The sequence below is a fragment of the Saccopteryx bilineata genome, chromosome 5 (genome assembly GCF_036850765.1).
Source record: "Saccopteryx bilineata isolate mSacBil1 chromosome 5, mSacBil1_pri_phased_curated, whole genome shotgun sequence".
Taxonomy (NCBI): Eukaryota; Metazoa; Chordata; class Mammalia; order Chiroptera; family Emballonuridae; genus Saccopteryx; species Saccopteryx bilineata.
In genome coordinates this window covers 12,077,313-12,095,192 of record NC_089494.1, presented here as the reverse complement: position 1 = coordinate 12,095,192, position 17,880 = coordinate 12,077,313, and the positions used below count along the sequence as shown (strand labels likewise).

General features: G+C 42.4%; 1 protein-coding gene across 2 annotated transcripts in view; it reads left to right on the top strand.

The window, feature by feature from the left end:
* NYAP2 (neuronal tyrosine-phosphorylated phosphoinositide-3-kinase adaptor 2) overlaps positions 1–17,880 on the top strand; it is a 242,131-nt gene that overhangs the window by 103,012 nt on the left and 121,239 nt on the right. For both annotated transcript variants that reach the window (XM_066281080.1, XM_066281081.1), the window contains one exon: positions 11,048–11,346. In XM_066281080.1, coding sequence (XP_066137177.1) covers positions 11,048–11,346 — 299 coding nt within the window. The remainder of the gene's footprint in view (positions 1–11,047; positions 11,347–17,880) is intronic.

Below are 17,880 nucleotides of genomic sequence, written 5' to 3'. Positions count from 1 at the left end.
CAAAACATATTCAAAGCTTATGTCAGTTTTAAAGACACAAATAAAATATATTTTCCAGAACCTCTCCTCCTTTGGTTGAATTTTTGGAAAAGATCTCCCACGATGTGAACTATATTCTAACTTGAATCTGAATATCATGATTTTATTTGAATTTTTCATATACTCTTCCTTCTTCAAGCCATGACACTCCAAGGGATAGAAGAGTCTTATTTATATTTAGAAATAAGGAATGTTCTAATTTTAGATTTCAGAATACCACAGATAATAACATATGTTAATCTTAAAAGCACCTGTCATATTGTAAGTGAAAGTAAGTCTCTTCAAAATGTTCCATAGAGTCTGTGCTGAGCTTAATAAGCATTATTTTCAGTTCTGCCTCTTTAGAACCTCAGAAGTGAATAAAAGGACTTTTGAAAAATGTTAAAAAATATCTCTCAACTCCCCATTCTAACCTCCTCACTGTATTGTTATGACTATGCATGAAATTAATGGGCAGTGATATCCACCTCAAGGTCTGGATGATAAGTACTTTGTAATAAATAATAGTGAGTTTGTTTTTTAAGCAGAACTCTCCAACCATATTTACCCTGAGCCCTAATAATGTTCATAAAAATCTTGATTTATCATGGGGTTTTGACAGAAATAATGATAAAATTCATCCAGTCAATTTGCCCAATTCTAGACAATACCCAACTAATAATTCTGGCAGAAAAAATTATTTACTTTTGTTCTTTTTCCTTCACTTTCCAGTGAGATCTTTTTCCCCTCTCTAATTTGGATTGGGAAATATTTTGCCTGATAGTTACTGTCAAAACCCTCTTACAGAAATGAGCAGAATGCATTCATGTTGTTAGAATATTCTTTTTATAGTACTATAAGGTGGAAACTTATTATAATGCTTATTTTATAGCTGGGAACAGAAAGTTGAAAACAATAAATATTTCTCTGGAAAACCAGGAAGGTAGGGAATGGAAATCCATAATTGTCCAGCTCTTACTTCTATCAACCACCATGCTAGGTGCTTTAGATTTTTTTTTTTTTTTTGTATTTTTCTGAAGCTGGAAAAGGGGAGAGACAGTCAGACTCCCGCAGGCGCCCGACCGGGATTGACCTGGCACGCCCACCAGGGGCGACACTCTGCCCACCAGGGGGCGATGCTCTGCCCCTCCGGGGCGTCGCTCTGCAGCGACCAGAGCCACTCTAGCGCCTGGGGCAGAGGCCAAGGAGCCATCCCCAGCGCCCGGGCCATCTTTGCTCCAATGGAGCCTCAGCTGCGGGAGGGGAAGAGAGAGATAGAGAGGAAGGGGGGGGTGGAGAAGCAAATGGGCGCTTCTCCTGTGTGCCCTGGCCGGGAATCAAACCCGGGTCCCCCGCATGCCAGGCCGACGCTCTACCACTGAGCCAACCGACCAGGGCAGCTTTAGAAATTTTAAATCTTATTTTAAGTTCTTACAACAACTCTGGGGAGTATGTCACCCATTATAAAAAAAATAATTGAGGTTCAGACATTATGTGCCTCTTACCTAAAATTATTATAGATAGCTAGTCAATGGTTGATTACATATCCCAGATTCTTTCTGAGATACCCAATTTGAGGAGGAGTTGAACTATCCCAGCAAGGAGAAATAACATACTTGATGCTTAAGAGTATGAATTTTAAGTAAAACAGGTGGCGCTGATGGGATCTGGGTTTTCTATCATTGGGACATTTTCTTTTTATTCTGTTGTTTTGTTTTCATTATTTTTGCCATAATAGTCTACCACAGCAGTTAATAAAAAGGTGCATAAAGATTCCATTTTTAACACTTGACCTTAAGATGCCAGAAACATCAATAAACAGGCAGACACAGGAAATTGGTGTCTGGAAAAAAAGAAAACATCTAATAGTGTTAAGATATTAGGAACACAAATGTAGGAAATAGATATTACTGAGGATATGAAGTAGTGAAAACAAATGTTTGAGCCTAGGGCAAAAAATACATTCACAGATCATGGCTTCAAATGAGCAATTGGGGCTCAGGGAAGCCATTAAGGATAATGGTGAGTGAACAATTTGAAAGAAAATATGAACCCAGTTTAATTTTACTGGAGCCAAGTTTCCACATCAAAGTATACTGCCTGGTTAAAATGATCTATATGGGGCAAGTGTACAAAGCAGTTAATTATTTTAATTCATACTGTTAAATAGAAAAATATTTTCAAGCAGTAATTAGTATGATGCACTCATTTCTGGTCCTAGATCATTCCTAGTCCTCACCTGGCTTCAATTGCATTTTCTGGCATAAATTAACCAACATGTTTACCTAGTAACTGCTGCATTCTATTGGTTTGTTCAGGACTTTTTCCAGGGCAAGTGTCAGAAAACTCAACTATATTTAGCATTAACAAAATGCAACTGAAGGATCCTGGGATTCACTTAGCTGCAGGCACAACCAGACCCAGGTCTGCTACAAAGCTACAGCCCTGGTCCTACCAGTCTCCCTTCCTGGTGGCAAGAGGGGTGAGGTGGGTCTGAGCTTCCACGTGACACACAGTGTTCACTGTGGTGGGACTGTCTTCAGGCATTTTCTAGTCCTTACAATAGTCATGGTGGCCACAGGGATCTATTGTTGATTGCCTGGGTCTGAGTAACACTCTAGACTAGAGGAGGAAGGTTGGTCTCCCCATGGGATTTCCATTACCGGGAGTAGAGAGAATAAATTTGGGGGAAGCACAAATGACTAATATCCAGGAAATTCTGGGGCTGAGCTATCTGGCTATCTCTAAAATGGACTTCCTTCCTTTTTTTCATTCTCTCTTCATAAAACAAATATGGTTGAACGTGTTTAACGTGTTCATGCCTATTGCAGTGAGCAAAAAGGCAGGATACCTGCCCTAGGGAAAATCAAGGTGAGTGATGTGAACAGCCACTTGTATGCATAAAGGCCCCGTGGGGATGAGATAAGTGTAAATATGATGAATTGTATGATGAGTTCCGTCTGCCAAAAATTGTGGCAGATACAATCAATTATGACTCTCTTAAAAGTCTGACTTTGAGTTGAGGTATATTGCCTGTCAAAATAGCAAAAGGTGTAACACATTAATCTCTTGGTTCTTACTAGGTATAATTTTTCAAGAGCGTAGATTGCTTTAGCTGGAAATGATATCTGGAGGAGGCCATTGTTGAAGGAGAAAAAGGTCAAGTCCTAGGGCAAGGGTCCATCCATGGGGCTGGAGGAGACTCATGGGGCAAACAGGGGCACAGCTATTTGGCCTTGTGTATCCAAAGAGAAGGCAAGAGGAAAGCAATATCAAATATAAACTTTTTTTTTTTTTTTTTTTTTTTTTTTACAGAGACAGAGAGAGAGTCAGAGAGAGGGACAGACAGACAGGAACGAAGAGAGATGAGAAGCTTCAATCATCAGTTTTCCGTTGCGACACCTCAGTTGTTCATTGATTGCTTTCTCATATGTGCCTTGACTGCGGGCCTTCAGCAGACCGAATAACTCCTTGCTTGAACCAGCGACCTTGGGTCCAAGCTGGTGAGCTTTTGCTCAAACCAGATGAGCCCGCGCTCAAGCTGGCGACCTCGGGGTCTCAAACCTGGGTCCTCCGCATCCCAGTCCAACGCTCTATCCACTGCACCACCACCTGGTCAGGCCTCAAGTATAAACTTTTAAAGTCATAATTTTAATGAATAAAGTCTAAATATTGATTTTTTTTCTCATTCATTTAGAGTAAAATGTCTAACATGAAAGATGTGCATAGTTAGTAGATGTCAACCATCAACTTGCCCCCAGGCAAATTGCATTATCTCCTTTATAGCTGTAGCCTCTATTTTTCTTTCAAAATTTCCTCATTTACTTTACAGTTAAATGTGTCCTTCCTGATACCAGCTAAATACGTGTTTCTTGAAAAATCAAGAGAAAGAATGCCAGGTGGTTCAAAAGTTGGCACAGGTAGAAATATACTGGACCAGGCATCAGTGTCACAGATGGATTTTTGAACTCACCTTCACAGAATTGTTCCAGACAAAGGAAACCCTCAAGCTAGCAAGCTTCTAGGTAACACTTTAGTTTATATCCCAACTTCCTAGCTGTGCTTGAAGGAGGACATTTTTTACTTTAAATGAATGAGAGAAAACCAAAATTGAGACTTTATTCATCAAAATGAATATGAAGCTATAAAATATCCCCTAATTTTTGTGAGCAGGAGATATATACGGAATAGGATTCTGTTTTTCTCCAGTGTTTCACAGGGAAGATTCCACTGTGAAATATTGGCATGTTTGTTTCAAAATCACACACAGAAGCTACAGCCCTGTCACTGTTCGAGATGACATCTCACCTCGGTAGCTCAGCCCTTCTTGGGGGTTATGTTTTCATCTCTAAAAGGAAATCGTTCTCAGGAAGAGACAGACAACATTAATGATAGATTTTTTTTCAAGAAGACAGCAAGACAAATAACAACCTCTGTTGAATAAGAGTGTCAAAGCAGTTTTGAAATTCTTGTTTTATAGCTTTCCTTGTCAGTCCTCATCAACAGGTGATCTGAAAAGCTGAAGCGAGTATTGAAGAAAGTTATGAGTGGGGGAGGAGGGGTGGACACACTTGCCTAGATGATCTCGACACTTTGAGTTAAATATAGGAGGTTGTTTGGATGCTGTGTACAATGTTTTGGGGTTATGTGGTACCATATACAGTACCACATTTCTGAGACGTGGCCTTATAACACATACGATGATTCCAGAAAGATTCAGTCAGAAGGACAACATTGAAAAGTAAGAATTTCAAGGCTAAAATTATTGACTGCATTTAAATTGTCAGACTGTGCTAAGTACTTTGTATTTCGTATCCCAGGTAAACTTGACAATTCCATGAGGCCAGTCCTACTAGTCAACAGATAAGGAAATGTTCTTGAGGGTCAGTAGCTACTATTGTACAGATGCTCAAACAGGGGAACTGGGGATGAAACCCACAACTCAATGATTCCAGAACACAGTTGTCCAGGTCTGTCCATTAGCCAAAGCGTTGTTGTTTGGATGAGAAGTTTATAAATATGTTTATCAATTACTTCTGGGAGAACAACCTTTCTTGATTTAAGCAATGCATTACTATTTTGTGCTTTATAATTAAAAAAAACTAACCAACACAACTAATCTTGCAATATTGCCTACATTGTATGAGAAAAAGCATACTTGTTTAAATTCAGGATTATGAAACTTATTTTTATAACATGAGATGTGTCAGGGCTTAATCTATCCTGAGTGTTAGATTCCTATTGCAAAAAGCTTCTGCTTTCTTAGCCCCCGTAAATTTCATTTCAAGCAAAGGATTCCTACCGTGGAGTGGGTTCCTCCCTCCCCAACCACCACGGAAATGCTCAGTCGGAAGCCAGAGAACGTCCTACTTTCACTCCCATTTCTTCATTCAGGGGTCTCAGGTTTATTTCTAAACTTTCTCTTCCCTCTTCTTTGGTTTCTGGATGTCACATTTTGTATGATTATTCCCAAATATTTTGGTTCATGCCCTCTAGAAAGCAGACACCAGGATAGATGGGGTGAAAAGCATGGGAGATTTGTCAAGGAGGAATTCTGGGGTGGGGAGGAAATGGGAATGAATGGGCGGGACAAGCCTCAGGCCAGGGTTCAGGCTTGGCTGCTCTGAAGGGAAGAGGGATGGAAAATGATTGGATGGAAAGAGCCTCAGATAAGACCGTGGTCTGAGTCTCAGCCAGCTCAGTAGGGAGACTCAGTCACAAAGATTGCCCATAAATGACACCCACACTGAGCAGAAATAACCAGGTCCCATACCACGACATGCTCAGCTATTGGCTCGAAGCTTCCCAGGGACCGAGAGCCTTGACTAAACTGCGGCAGACTGGCAGACTCTGTAGCAGGTGGCTGCCAGCTAACCCCTGTGCTTAGAAAAGTTTCTCTCCAGATGGAGGTCTCAGCCACCTACCTGTTGGCTGCCACCCCTTCCCCTTGTGAGTTCAGCAGATCCTCCTCTCTTCGGGTGTGGGGAGCAGCTCTTCCACGGTTTCCAAGAGACTTTTCCTGAGGGGGCTCTGGCTGATACTCTCACCTTCCACTAACACCTCTGCTTGTCTCAGTGGCTTATTGGGTGGTGAGACTAAGTCTGCTTTCATGAGAAGTTGGAACCCCTAGTAACCAAAAGCTCTCAGGCCAGGGTTGCTGCATGTGATGTTTCAAAACCATAGTTGGGCAAAAGAGTATCAAGAGGGGTTTAAGCCCTGGCAGGTTGACTCAGTGGTAGAGTGTCAGCTTGGTGTATGGAAGTCCCAGGTTTGATTCCTGGCCAGGGCACACAGGAGAAGCTCCATCTGCTTCTCCACCTCTCCTCCTCTCCTTCCTCTCTGTCTCTCTTTTCCCTTTCCGCAGCCAAGGCTCCACTGGAGCAAACTTGGCCCGGGCACTGAGGATGGCTCCATGGTCTTAGCCTCAGGTACCAGAATGGCTCCAGTTGCAATGGAGCAACTGTCCAGATGGGCAGAGCATCACCCCCTAGTGGGCATACCATGTGGACCCCAGTTGGGCCACATGCGAGAGTCTGTCTGACTGCCTTCCTGCTTCTTACTTCAGAAAAATACAAAAAAAAGAGGGGTTCACACATACTTATCTCTTCCCCATCATGTGACAGCAGCCCTGCTTCCTCCTGCTGGTGGGAGTCAATGTTCTCTTCCACAATGGAGACTCATCTTGTTGCCTGATGACCACTCTAGGAAGTGGGCAGCTAAAGCTGGTTGTTCAATGGGACCCTTGCTGTATCTTCTAGAAAGAGTGAGCCTCATTTAGGGACAAAGACCTCTAATGATGTAGAGCTCAAAATTACAGGGACAAGAAGTACAAAGTACTATGATGAGTCATTGGATGTCAGCTAACATCATGCCTCATGGCAAGTTCTCTCTTGAAAGTAGATCTCAGGGACACATAACACAAGTGCAGTATCCTGTCAGAGGATTATGGATCCCTACATATTGTCATGTGACCTGCAGCGTCCTCCTATTGGAGGAGAATATAATCCCACCCCATTGACATCAAGCGTGGCTGTAAGACTATTTTCAGCTACTGAAATGTGAGTGAAAGGCTACCTGCCACATCTGAGCAGGAGCTTTAGCAGACACTGTAGTTCAGTGAGTCCTTTTCTTTCTCTGCTGGGAACATATCCCAGTAGGGGCTAGAATAAAGATATGAAAATCAGAGCTATAGCTGCTACACTGCTGACCCAACTGTTACAAAGGATAAACTTTTGTTGTAAATCACCAAGAATTGGTGATTGTTATGGCAGTATAACCTATCAAGGCAGCGACCTTGTGCTCAAGCTGGATTAGCCTGCACTCAAGCCAGTGATCTCGGGTTTCGAACCTTGGTCCTCTGCGTCCCAGTGAAACGCTCTATCCACTGTGCCACTGCCTGGTCAGACTGTACCTTTTCTTATCTGTGATGGTTTGCCTGGTTTCTGGCAAGTTTCTTTTGTCCCATCTTTCGATAATTATGTCTCCCCAATTGTTTCTAACTAACATATGTCTCCTCATCAATGGCTAACTATTGTTCTTAATGTTTCTGGGGGGTCTCTAGATTGGCTACATCAGAAACATTTGGATGTGGTCTTTAAATGCAAACTCACTGGCTAACTTACAGATATTCTGACTCAACAGGTATGATTCAATAGTTGTCCTTAGTATGGGTCAGAAATCTGCGTATTTTAGAACTTCCATGTGTCTCTATAGTAAATGCATGAATTAATTCATTATGTGTTCCACAATCTTCAATTTGCTTTAAACTAATTGTCTTTACTGCTCTCTGGAACTGAGGTATACCATAACCTTGATTGCTTACCTTAGCCTTGACATGGACAATAAATAGCTTTTATATACAACTTATTTTATCCACATTTTTGCATTCTACATTCACAACCTAGTCAGATTAAACCTGCTATTGTTTGAAGCATACACTGAATTACTTTTTGGAAGAAGTGTTAGTGGTTATGTGTGTGTGTGTGTGTGTGTGTGTATACATACGCCTATTTATATATGACCAAAGCACAGAGAGTTAGATGGAAGTGTTTTATGATAAAACATGTAATATTTTGAAATGAAGCAACAGAACTAATTATCTGCTTGGAGAAAGGTGCAGACCTATTTAGGTCAAAAGTAACAGAGAAATTGCTGATACAGTTATTCCTAGGAACTGCCTCATAAATGCCTGTGTGCCTTATTAACACATGCATTCATCCCCACATGTGGCTGTGTTACTCGGGATAACTGACTGTCTAAATGAATCCTTAGAGCACCTAGCATCGTTTGTTCAGTGGTACAGCAACAAAAATAAGGAACAGACATGAGGATGCAAAATGATTGAAGTCAAAGTTATATGAAATCGAATACCGTATCTCTATGAGAAAGATCAAAACCACAATCATCGCACATCAAACATAAACCCTCCCATTCCACCACACCCATCCCCCAACTCCACCACCTCTATTTTCTCTTATAGTCTCTGTGATTTTTCACAAACCATTTCATCTGAGCAAGCTTCAAGTTTAGTTTTTGATTGATGTCCTTGAAAGCATAGAAACTGATACGCACGAAAACACCGCAGCAGATGCAGGGTGCTTGCCGCTGCGATGTGACAACCTCCACTTAGCTCTCTCTTTGACACATTCCAGCTTCTGGATATCATTGCTCTCATTAGGGCTCTGAGCTCCCAGCCTCCTCGGTTTTGTCCTGCAAAGATGGTGCATCTAGAATTTGTCTATCAACTCAAAACATTCTGGAAAAAAAAAGTAATCAAAATAAAAACTATTCTTGATTGGCAAGGTGTCATCAGAATTAAATGGCAGAATCAAGGTCTCACGTCTTTGTTGAATCTTTTCTGACTCAGCCCACAATGGTCATAAAATTGTCATTAAGTTCTCACTTGAAGGGAAGAAAACCTCATTCTCCATTATTGCTTTATTAAAATGTTAAATTTATGACAAATATAATACTGATATGAAAGATACTATAAAGAGCAATGCAAAACCTTAGTTTGGATTCCTTCAAGTTATAAAGGCAGAGTCAAATAAAATTAAGGTTTTTTTAAAAAAAAAGGTCTAAATAAACTTATGTCTAGTCAGAAAGACTCAACAGGATCCTCAAATCCATTCCCTCAAAGATATATTTTACCATTCCTACACATGTCTAAGGAAATTAGTCAGAGGCCCTGGCAGGTTGGCTCAGCAATAGAGCGTCGGCCGGGTGTGTGGAAGTCTCAGGGTCGATTCCTGGCCAGGCCACACAGGAAAAGCGCCCATCTGCTTCTCTGCCCTTCCTCCTTTCCTTTCTCTCTATCTCTCTCTTCCCCTCCCGTAGCCAAAGCTCCATGGGAGCAAAGTTGGCCTGGGTGCTGAGGATGGCTCCATGGCCTCCACATCAGGCCCTAGAATGGCTCCGGTTTCAGCGGAGCAACACCCCAGATGGGCAGAGCATCGCCCCCTGGTGGGCATGCTGGTGGATCCTGGTCGGGCGCATGTGGGAGTCTGACTGTCTGCCTACCCCCACTTCTCAAACTTTGGAAAAATACAAAAAAAAAAAGAGAAATTAGATATTTCTAATAAGGTTTATTTTTATTTCCTCTATTGATAAATGAACATGAGTAGCAAAAACACTCAAAAAAAATCTCTCTTAAAATTTACATTGACATTCCCATTTTTTTCTTCATAACAGAGTCACCATTACTTAGCGGCACAGAAAAGGCCCAAGAGTCATTTCCCATATGATTTAAATTGAAAAAGATTTATGTTTTTATATCTTTGTTCAAACTTTTCTATGTCAAACTTGAGAACCTTATATTTGGAAACTTTGCATTCTTTAAATAATATTAAATATTTAGAGCTATCCCCAAAATAGTATCAGATGCTGTTTTAACTATACCTCTTTATTAGAAGTTGCTATCTTTTTATTCTGTGAGGCTATTAGTAGAACTAAGTTTCTAGGTAAGTTAAGGTTTCTGGAGAACTGAAATAGGTTGACAATTCCCTCACTGATTTCAAGAAATATTTACCCCTCCTTTCTCCTTCTCTCCCTCCATCCTTCCCTTCCTTCCTTCCTTCCTTCCTTCCTTCCTTCCTTCCTTCCTTCCTTCCTCCCTCCCTCCCTCTCTCCCTCCGTCCCTCTCTCCCTTCCCTCCCTCCCTCCTTCTTTCCTTCTTTCTTTTTTTCCTTCTTTCTTTCCTTCCTTCCTTCCTTCCTTCCTTCCTTCCTTCCTTCCTTCCTTCCTTCCTTCCTCTCCTCCTTCCTCTTCATCCCTCCCTCTCTCCCTTCCCTCCCTCCCTCCTTCTTTCCTTCTTTCTTTCTTTCCTTCCTTCCTTCCTATCCTTCTTTCCTTCCTTCCTTCCTTCCTTCCTTCCTTCCTTCCTTCCTTCCTTCCTTCCTTTCTTCCTTCCTTCCTTCCTTCCTTCCTTCCTTCCTTCCTTCCTTCCTTCCTTCCTTCTTTCCTCTCCCCCTTCCTCTTCATCCCTTCCTATCTCTCTTCCCCTCTCTCTCTTCCTGTATCAGGTAACAGAACTTCCCAGCTTTGTTGTTATTTATTGTTTACTCCACTACATCAACCAGGTCAAAGTCAAGGTGATTTTGATGAAGTTGAGGAGTCTCAAGTACTGCCTACTTGACCTGGATCATGTGTTCAAAGGCAGTCTATGACTCCTTGTCACAGGCTTCTTGTTTGCTTTTCAAGCCACCAACACATTTTATCTCGAAGTAAAGAAAAACTATCCAAGATGAAATGTGCAATGTGTTATCCTTTATGAAAAACAATTTTGAGAGGATCTGGATTCCAGGATTCCAGGAAATATATTAGGATTTCTGATGACAATCAAGTTACATGTACTTCAGTGTCACACATTTAGTGCAAAAGTATGAAATGTGTTGACGCCAATGGAAAGGTTTCTGCACCGCTCTAGAGATCAAATCTGAACTAGCCCCCACTAGAAGTATGGCTGGGGGCCCGCCCTTGCATGCCCTGGCTCAGTTCCTCTCCATGGATTGCGGTCTGCTTTCTTTTACAGCATAGGTGGAGAAGGAGGGCGAGGCCACGACCCAAGTTATGTGGGCAAACATTTCCGCATGGGATTCATGACGATGCCTGCTCCTCAGGACCGACTTCCCCATCCTTGTTCCAGCGGCTTCTCCGTGAGGTCACAGTCCCTGCACTCGGTGGGGGGCACAGACGATGACCGCAGCTGCAGCTCCCGGAGACAACCACCCCCCAAGCCCAAGCGGGACCCCAGCACCAAGCTGAGCACGTCGTCGGAGACGGTCAACAGCACAGCCACCAGTAAGAGTGGGAAAGGCCCCGAGCGCGAAGGTAAAACACCCCATTCCTGCTTCACCTAGAAAAAGGTTTCAGGAAGCATGTTGTTAATGATCACCTGCCTTCTGTCCCGGGCCGCAGCATCCTCCATCTCTCTGAGATCCCAGGGAAGCAAAGTCCAGGGGGAGGGGAAGCTATTTACTGAGATGCTGCCAAAAGACTAAGAAAAATCTGATTTATCAGAAAGGGAAGAAAGGCAATGTGTGTGGTTTTCTTTTTGTATTTTTCTGAAGCTGGAAACAGCGAGGCAGTCAGACAGACTCCCGCATGAGCCAGCCCGGGATCTAGCCGGCACGCCCACCAGGGGGCGATGCTCTGCCCCTCTGGGGCATCGCTCTGTTGCAACCAGAGCCACTCTAGCACCTGGGGCAGAGGCCAAGGAGCCATCCCCAGCGCCCAGGCCATCTTTTGCTCCAATGGACCCTTGGCTGTGGGAGGGGAAGAGAGAGACAAGAGAGGAAGGAGAGGGGGAGGGGTGGAGAAGCAGATGGGCACTTCTCCTGTGTGCCCTGGCCAGGAATCGAACCCAGGACTCCCGCACGCCAGGCCGACGCTCTATTACTGAGCCAACCGGCCAGGGCAATGTGTGTTTTCTTATGCCCTTAAAACAGGGGTCAGGAACCTATGGCTCGCGAGCCACGTGTGGCTCTTTTGATGGCTGCATCTGGCTCGCAGACAAATCTTTAATAAAAAAAATAATAACGTTAAAAATATAAAACATTCTCATGTATTACAATCCATTCATTTCCTACTGCTCATGTTCATGGTTGCGGGTGGCTAGAGCCAATCACAGCTGTCCTCGAGGACAACACCAAATTTTTACTGGATAATGTGTAATGTACAGGGTTGTTGTATGGCTCTCACGGAATTACATTTTAAAATATTTGGCGTTCATGGCTCTCTCAGCCAAAAAGGTTCCTGACCCCTGCCTTAAAGCTTCCAATTATTAGGAAATCATTTTGTCTAGAAATATACCAAAATTGATATCGTCTTACTTTTATAAGTATTACGTATACAACTAGAGAAGTATTACGTGATTATTAGGGGAAACTTATAATGCAGGAAAATATAAAGAAGAAAAAACTTCTAGTCAGTTTTTAAAATAAGATGCATTTCTTTCCAGTGAATACACACACACACACACACACACACACACACACATTGATGAGGTAAATATATATTTCAGTCTCTCTGTTTTTCAGCTGTGAAATGCAGAGATCAAATCTCCTGGCCTCCTGGCAGGTCTATCAGTATAAATTAGGTGAGGTTATCCCCAGATCTCTTCAGCTCCTTTGTCCTCACTTGAATCAGTAAGTCTCAGATTTCCTGCATTTCTCCCAGGAGCCCATTGCTGGGAGAGCAGTCTGAGCATGCTCTGACGGAAGCCCATTTAGATCTGTGTCTGTTCATTGTGGAAAACACTTTCAGGTGCCCAGAGCCACCAGTGGCCAGCGTGGGGCCATGGCTGTGCCAGGTCCCCTCGCCGTGGTCCTGTTGTCCACAGCAGTCCCGGTATACCCGTTGTCACAGTGGTTGGGAGCGGAGTGGAGCACGTTGTTCCTTTTCTCCACTGGGCAGGTTTCTGTGTCACCTTGGCTCCCCAGTTCTCCATGCAATCTCCATCTTTTTTTCTGGTCTAATCTTTCCACAGAGGTTCAAACCTCGTCTATGAGATGGGGGGCCCAAGAGGCATGTCCCATATTTTCCATTACCCTCACCCCTCCTTTCCTCCCCCCCATATGGGTGCCCAAATGCCTATTGAACCACAAAATAAAACCTTTGGGGACTACTGAAAAATACAAATAAATGCTTGGAGATAATGCTAATCCATTCATTCCATGTGGGAAACTTCCACTTGTGCTCCGTTTTTCCTATACCCTTATATGCCAAACGACATCGTGAGCATGTATATGTGTGTGAGAACACAGCACATGTGTGTATGCACATTTACAACATTGAAATCATTGTACACAGAGTTGTGTGCTTTGTACTTTCACTTACTCTCTTGTGACTATTTTCTATAGCATTCAATTTGTTAAGACACACCACTTTTAAGGAAAAAAAGTGTGGATCATAGCATTTTATTTAGTCATAACCTCCTTGGTTCCTTTGCTTTGCATGATAAATGGCACAGCAAAGATTATGTGTGTATGTCTGCGTGTCTGTTTACATAACTGTTTTTTTTCTGCTGCAATTCAATTGTCTTAAAAATAAAACCGATTACTTTTCATTTGGAATGCTTTAGGTAGCTAATTCCTGATATAGGGAAGCCCCTAATCCTTTCAGATCCCGTTAGCATCTAAAGATTTAGGAGTCCAAACAGTTAGTTATTGGACAAAACAGAAGCTCTATTATCTATCTTTCATCTCAGGGTACAATTACAGCAGCAGCAAAGACTTAAGTTAGATTTCGGAAACCACCCGATGGGCGGTGAGGTTTATTAAACACTAGGTCCAGCTGACAACTCTCCTCGAGGAACTCTGAAAGATGGGTTGAGCAGCGTTCCGCTGTCGTGTGTCTGAGGATGGTCAGGGGACCAGGTGGACTGTTAGGATGAGGGGCAGAAATGGTGGACTTCTACAGAAGGGTGATTCTCAATGCAAATCCCACCTTGTCTTCAGAACACTTGATAAAAAGGTAATGGCAAAACTGGATATATTCAAATCTCCTCTTTCAAGACATGACTCTTGTAACAACCGGCATGGGGGCTCACTCCGTTCAGAGATGGGGAAACATCTTGAGTCCAAAGGAATGCATTCATTTGTGTACATTCGAAGCTAAAATTATATAAATATGTAGATTGTTCTTTTACCAACAATCAGCTCTTTATAGGAATGAGTTAACTGGAATTCATTACAGAGCATGTGTTTTCTTTACAATTTTCCTAGCTATCAAAATTATAGCAAAAATGAAAACAGACTTCTATACATCTTAGTCTGTCTTTTTTTTTTTTACATTGAATGTCAGCAAAATCAAAGTATTGATTCAGAGGCATTAGAATGATTTCCATGGTAACCAGCTTCTATTTAAGTAAGGGATTATGACTCCCCTGTAGATAAAAGTTAAAAAGAACTGGACTTGTAGCAAAACAGTTTCTCAGAGTGGGGAGAAAAACGGCATGATGCGGAACACAAACATAAGAAAAATCACATATCAAGAAAGCTCTAATTTGGTTTTTAAAATCTGTAATCTCATCGCATAAAAAATATACAGTCACTAATTTATTTCAATGAATTCTATGATAATAGTTTTAAAAATTATATCTCAGACAGTAGAGAAGATAAACTGGCAATAATTACCCTTTTCTATTGCCTACATGTGGTACCTGCTTAGTTTGAAGAAATATTAGATGAAACAAAGGAAGTTTACTAGAAAAGATGAGCGTCCCTTCCAGCTGTATCTCATGTACGTTTCAGCAAAAGCAGGGACCGTGAGCCTTCACATCCACTGTTCCTTTTGCTCAGGTAAACCCATATTCCATTCCTCAAGAGCATCACTCTTAGGAACGTTCTGTGGCACAGGCAAAAGACACTGTACTTAGAATTGATGCTCAAACAGTGACTTTGGCCAAGTGACCCAATGAGACAGTTCCTTTACCTTTAAAATGATTGTATAGCCTGACCTGTGGTGGCACAGTGGATAAAGCAGTGACCTGAAGTCGCTGGTTTGAAACCCTGGCCTTGCCTGGTCAAGGCACATAGAAGAAGCAACTACTATGAGTTGATGCTTCCCGCTCCTCCCTTAACCTCTCTCTCTTTCTCCTCTTTCTAAAACGAATAAATACATTCTTAAAAAATAAAAATAAAGTGATTGTAAAGAACTGAAACTTGATTGGGCCTTGCCTTTATCACAGCTTGAAGGGCCCCTTGTAAGCTAAGGCCTACAGTGCTGCATGGTTGAAAAACTGCTATACAAATAATTTAGCATTCTTTTATTTATTTATTTATTTTTTTGTGACAGAGACAGAGAGAGGGACAAATAGGGACAAACAGACAGGAACGAAGAGACATGAGAAGCATCAATTCTTCATTGCAGCACCCTAGTTGTTCATTGATTACTTTCCCATATGTGCCTTGACCGGGGTGGAGGTGAGGGGCGCTATAGCAGACTAAGTGACCCCTTGCGCAAGCCAGGGACCTTGGGCTCAAGCTGGTGAGCCTTGCTCAAACCAGACGAGCCCGCACTCAAGCTGGTGACCTCGGGGTCTCGAACCTGGGTCCTCTGGGTCCCAGTCTGACGCTCTATCCGCTGTGCCACCGCCTGGTCAGGCTATGTTAGCACTCTTTTAAATGTGTAGTTAGCACCTTAGGTAATAGGTATAATAGGGCTGAATATCATGAAATGTTAAAAATAAATAGAAGAGGAAAAGAAAGGCCACACACACACAGTCTCTACATTTTACTCAACGGTCCAATATGCAAGGAAGTATTATGAAAAGTAATCTCACTGTGACATTAATATAATATTTACTATAAAAAGGAAAGCAAGTTTTATTAAACTGAAAGCACCTCTACACTTTAGAATCCCTGAAGAATATTTTTAGTTAAGTTTTTTTTCCTGCTTTTATATATTATATTAATTGGCAAAACACTGAATATTTTAACTTTCATTTGTTATAAACCCTTCCTTCAAGTCACTTCCAGCCCTTAATTATTTCATGATTTGTCTCTGTGTTAAGCAATGAGGAAATATTTTCGAATGGGGATAGTTTACCTGGTTCCTGACTTCCACCTTCTAGAGATATTTAGTTGGGTCATATGTGTGAATCAGCAATTGGAACACACGCAGGAATATTTGGAATCATGACTGTCCTTAGAAACGTGAAATGTGTGGTCAAGCCAGAACCGAGGAAGGAAGGCTGAGAACATCAGCTGGTCACTGCTTTAAAAACAAAAACTAATTCCTACTTACCTGTGACCAGAAAGGTAAGTTACAGCCTGTAGGAGTATTGTTTTTCATGCCTCCATTGACCAGCCAATACTTGGAGTACCTGTCTGGTTGGACTGGGACCTGGTGGCAAACAGCAAAGAATTGGTCCTTCCTCTTGTCTTACTACCAATTTTGTTTACAACTCTCCAACTCAGTCTGTATTTCTTTCCACATGTCATGAAGCAAGCTCTGATTTAAATAAATCATTTCTAGAAACCAGAAAATCTGGCAAGACAATCATGAGAGCTTCCTCCTTATAGTTAGTTTGTTTAGCTCCGGAAGAAATACTTTAACACAGCATAATGGAACTTTTCCTACAAAGGATATGTGTTGCTCTTTTGCTGTTCAGTGTTGATAATTTAAGGTACCTGACCTCAGATTTTGTACCAATGTAAAGCTTCAAAGGCAACCTGTGGATATTTGAAGAGAGACGAGGTATAAAGATTGAACGTGCTAATTATCTTGGGGCTCTTACAGGCCTCCCAGGTCAGAACTCCAGCTTGGGGACCTAAATCGACATGAGTCAGGGACAGCCATATAATCGATAGCCCAGGTTTTTGATACTTTATCAGTGATCATAATTTTTAACAAGGATTATTTATTTTACAATTCAGTATGGCAAACAACCACAGCAACAACGTGGCTTTAGTGGCAAACAGACTTTGGTTTTGTGTCAGTGCTGCCAGCCTCAGTTTCCTCATCTGTAAAGTGGGAATGGAAATACTGATCTTAGGTGGTAGGTGGAATCCAAGATGCTACCCAAGGTTCCCAACTTTCTGCAACAGTCACCCTGTATACATATATATTCCCTGGAACTGACATACCACTGGTGACTTGAAGGGGGCCATGTGGCAAGGAATGTGGGTGGCCTCTAAGAATTGAGAATAACCTCAACTAAAAGTAAGCAAGAAGACAGACACCCTGGTCCTGTAACTGGAACTGTGAGGAACTGAAATCTGCTAACCATAATAATGACCTTAGGAGTGGATTTTTCCCTTGGACCTCTGAACAAGGACAGCGTGATGCCACCTTGACTATAGCCCATGGGACGCTGAGCAGGGAACCCAGCCTTCGGGGTTCTGGTTGTGCCTAGACTTCTGATCTGTAGAGCTGTGAGCCAGTGAGGGACATTGATATTTAGGCTGCTGTGTTTGTGATAACTTGTTATATTGCAGTAAAAAAAGTAATCCATCTTACCAAGTTGTCAGGTGAAATACATAAGCCAAGCACGAAGCTTAGAATGCATTCCCAGGGACCTTGCTCTGCTTCCACTCGCAGCCCTGGGCTGTAGTCCTGGTAATGGAGGTGGGTAAGGCAGTGCCACAGGCTCTCCAGACTTCACCCACCAGACCTTCAAGGTGAATGGGATGAGGGACCCTCAGAAAATGCTGACAAATTAGGCCTTTGGAGTATCTGCTTAGCTCTTTCTGAGTGTGTTCGGATCTTGCCCTGAGAGGGCCTTTCCTTTCTCACCACTGGTTTTTGTCCTTTCAAAGGGCTCGGCACTGGCCTTTCGGGTGGCTTTGAATGGCCCGTGCAGGTCACTGCAATGTGTCAGCGTTGGGCCCCGGTCCACGTCCCGAGAGCCACTTGCACTTC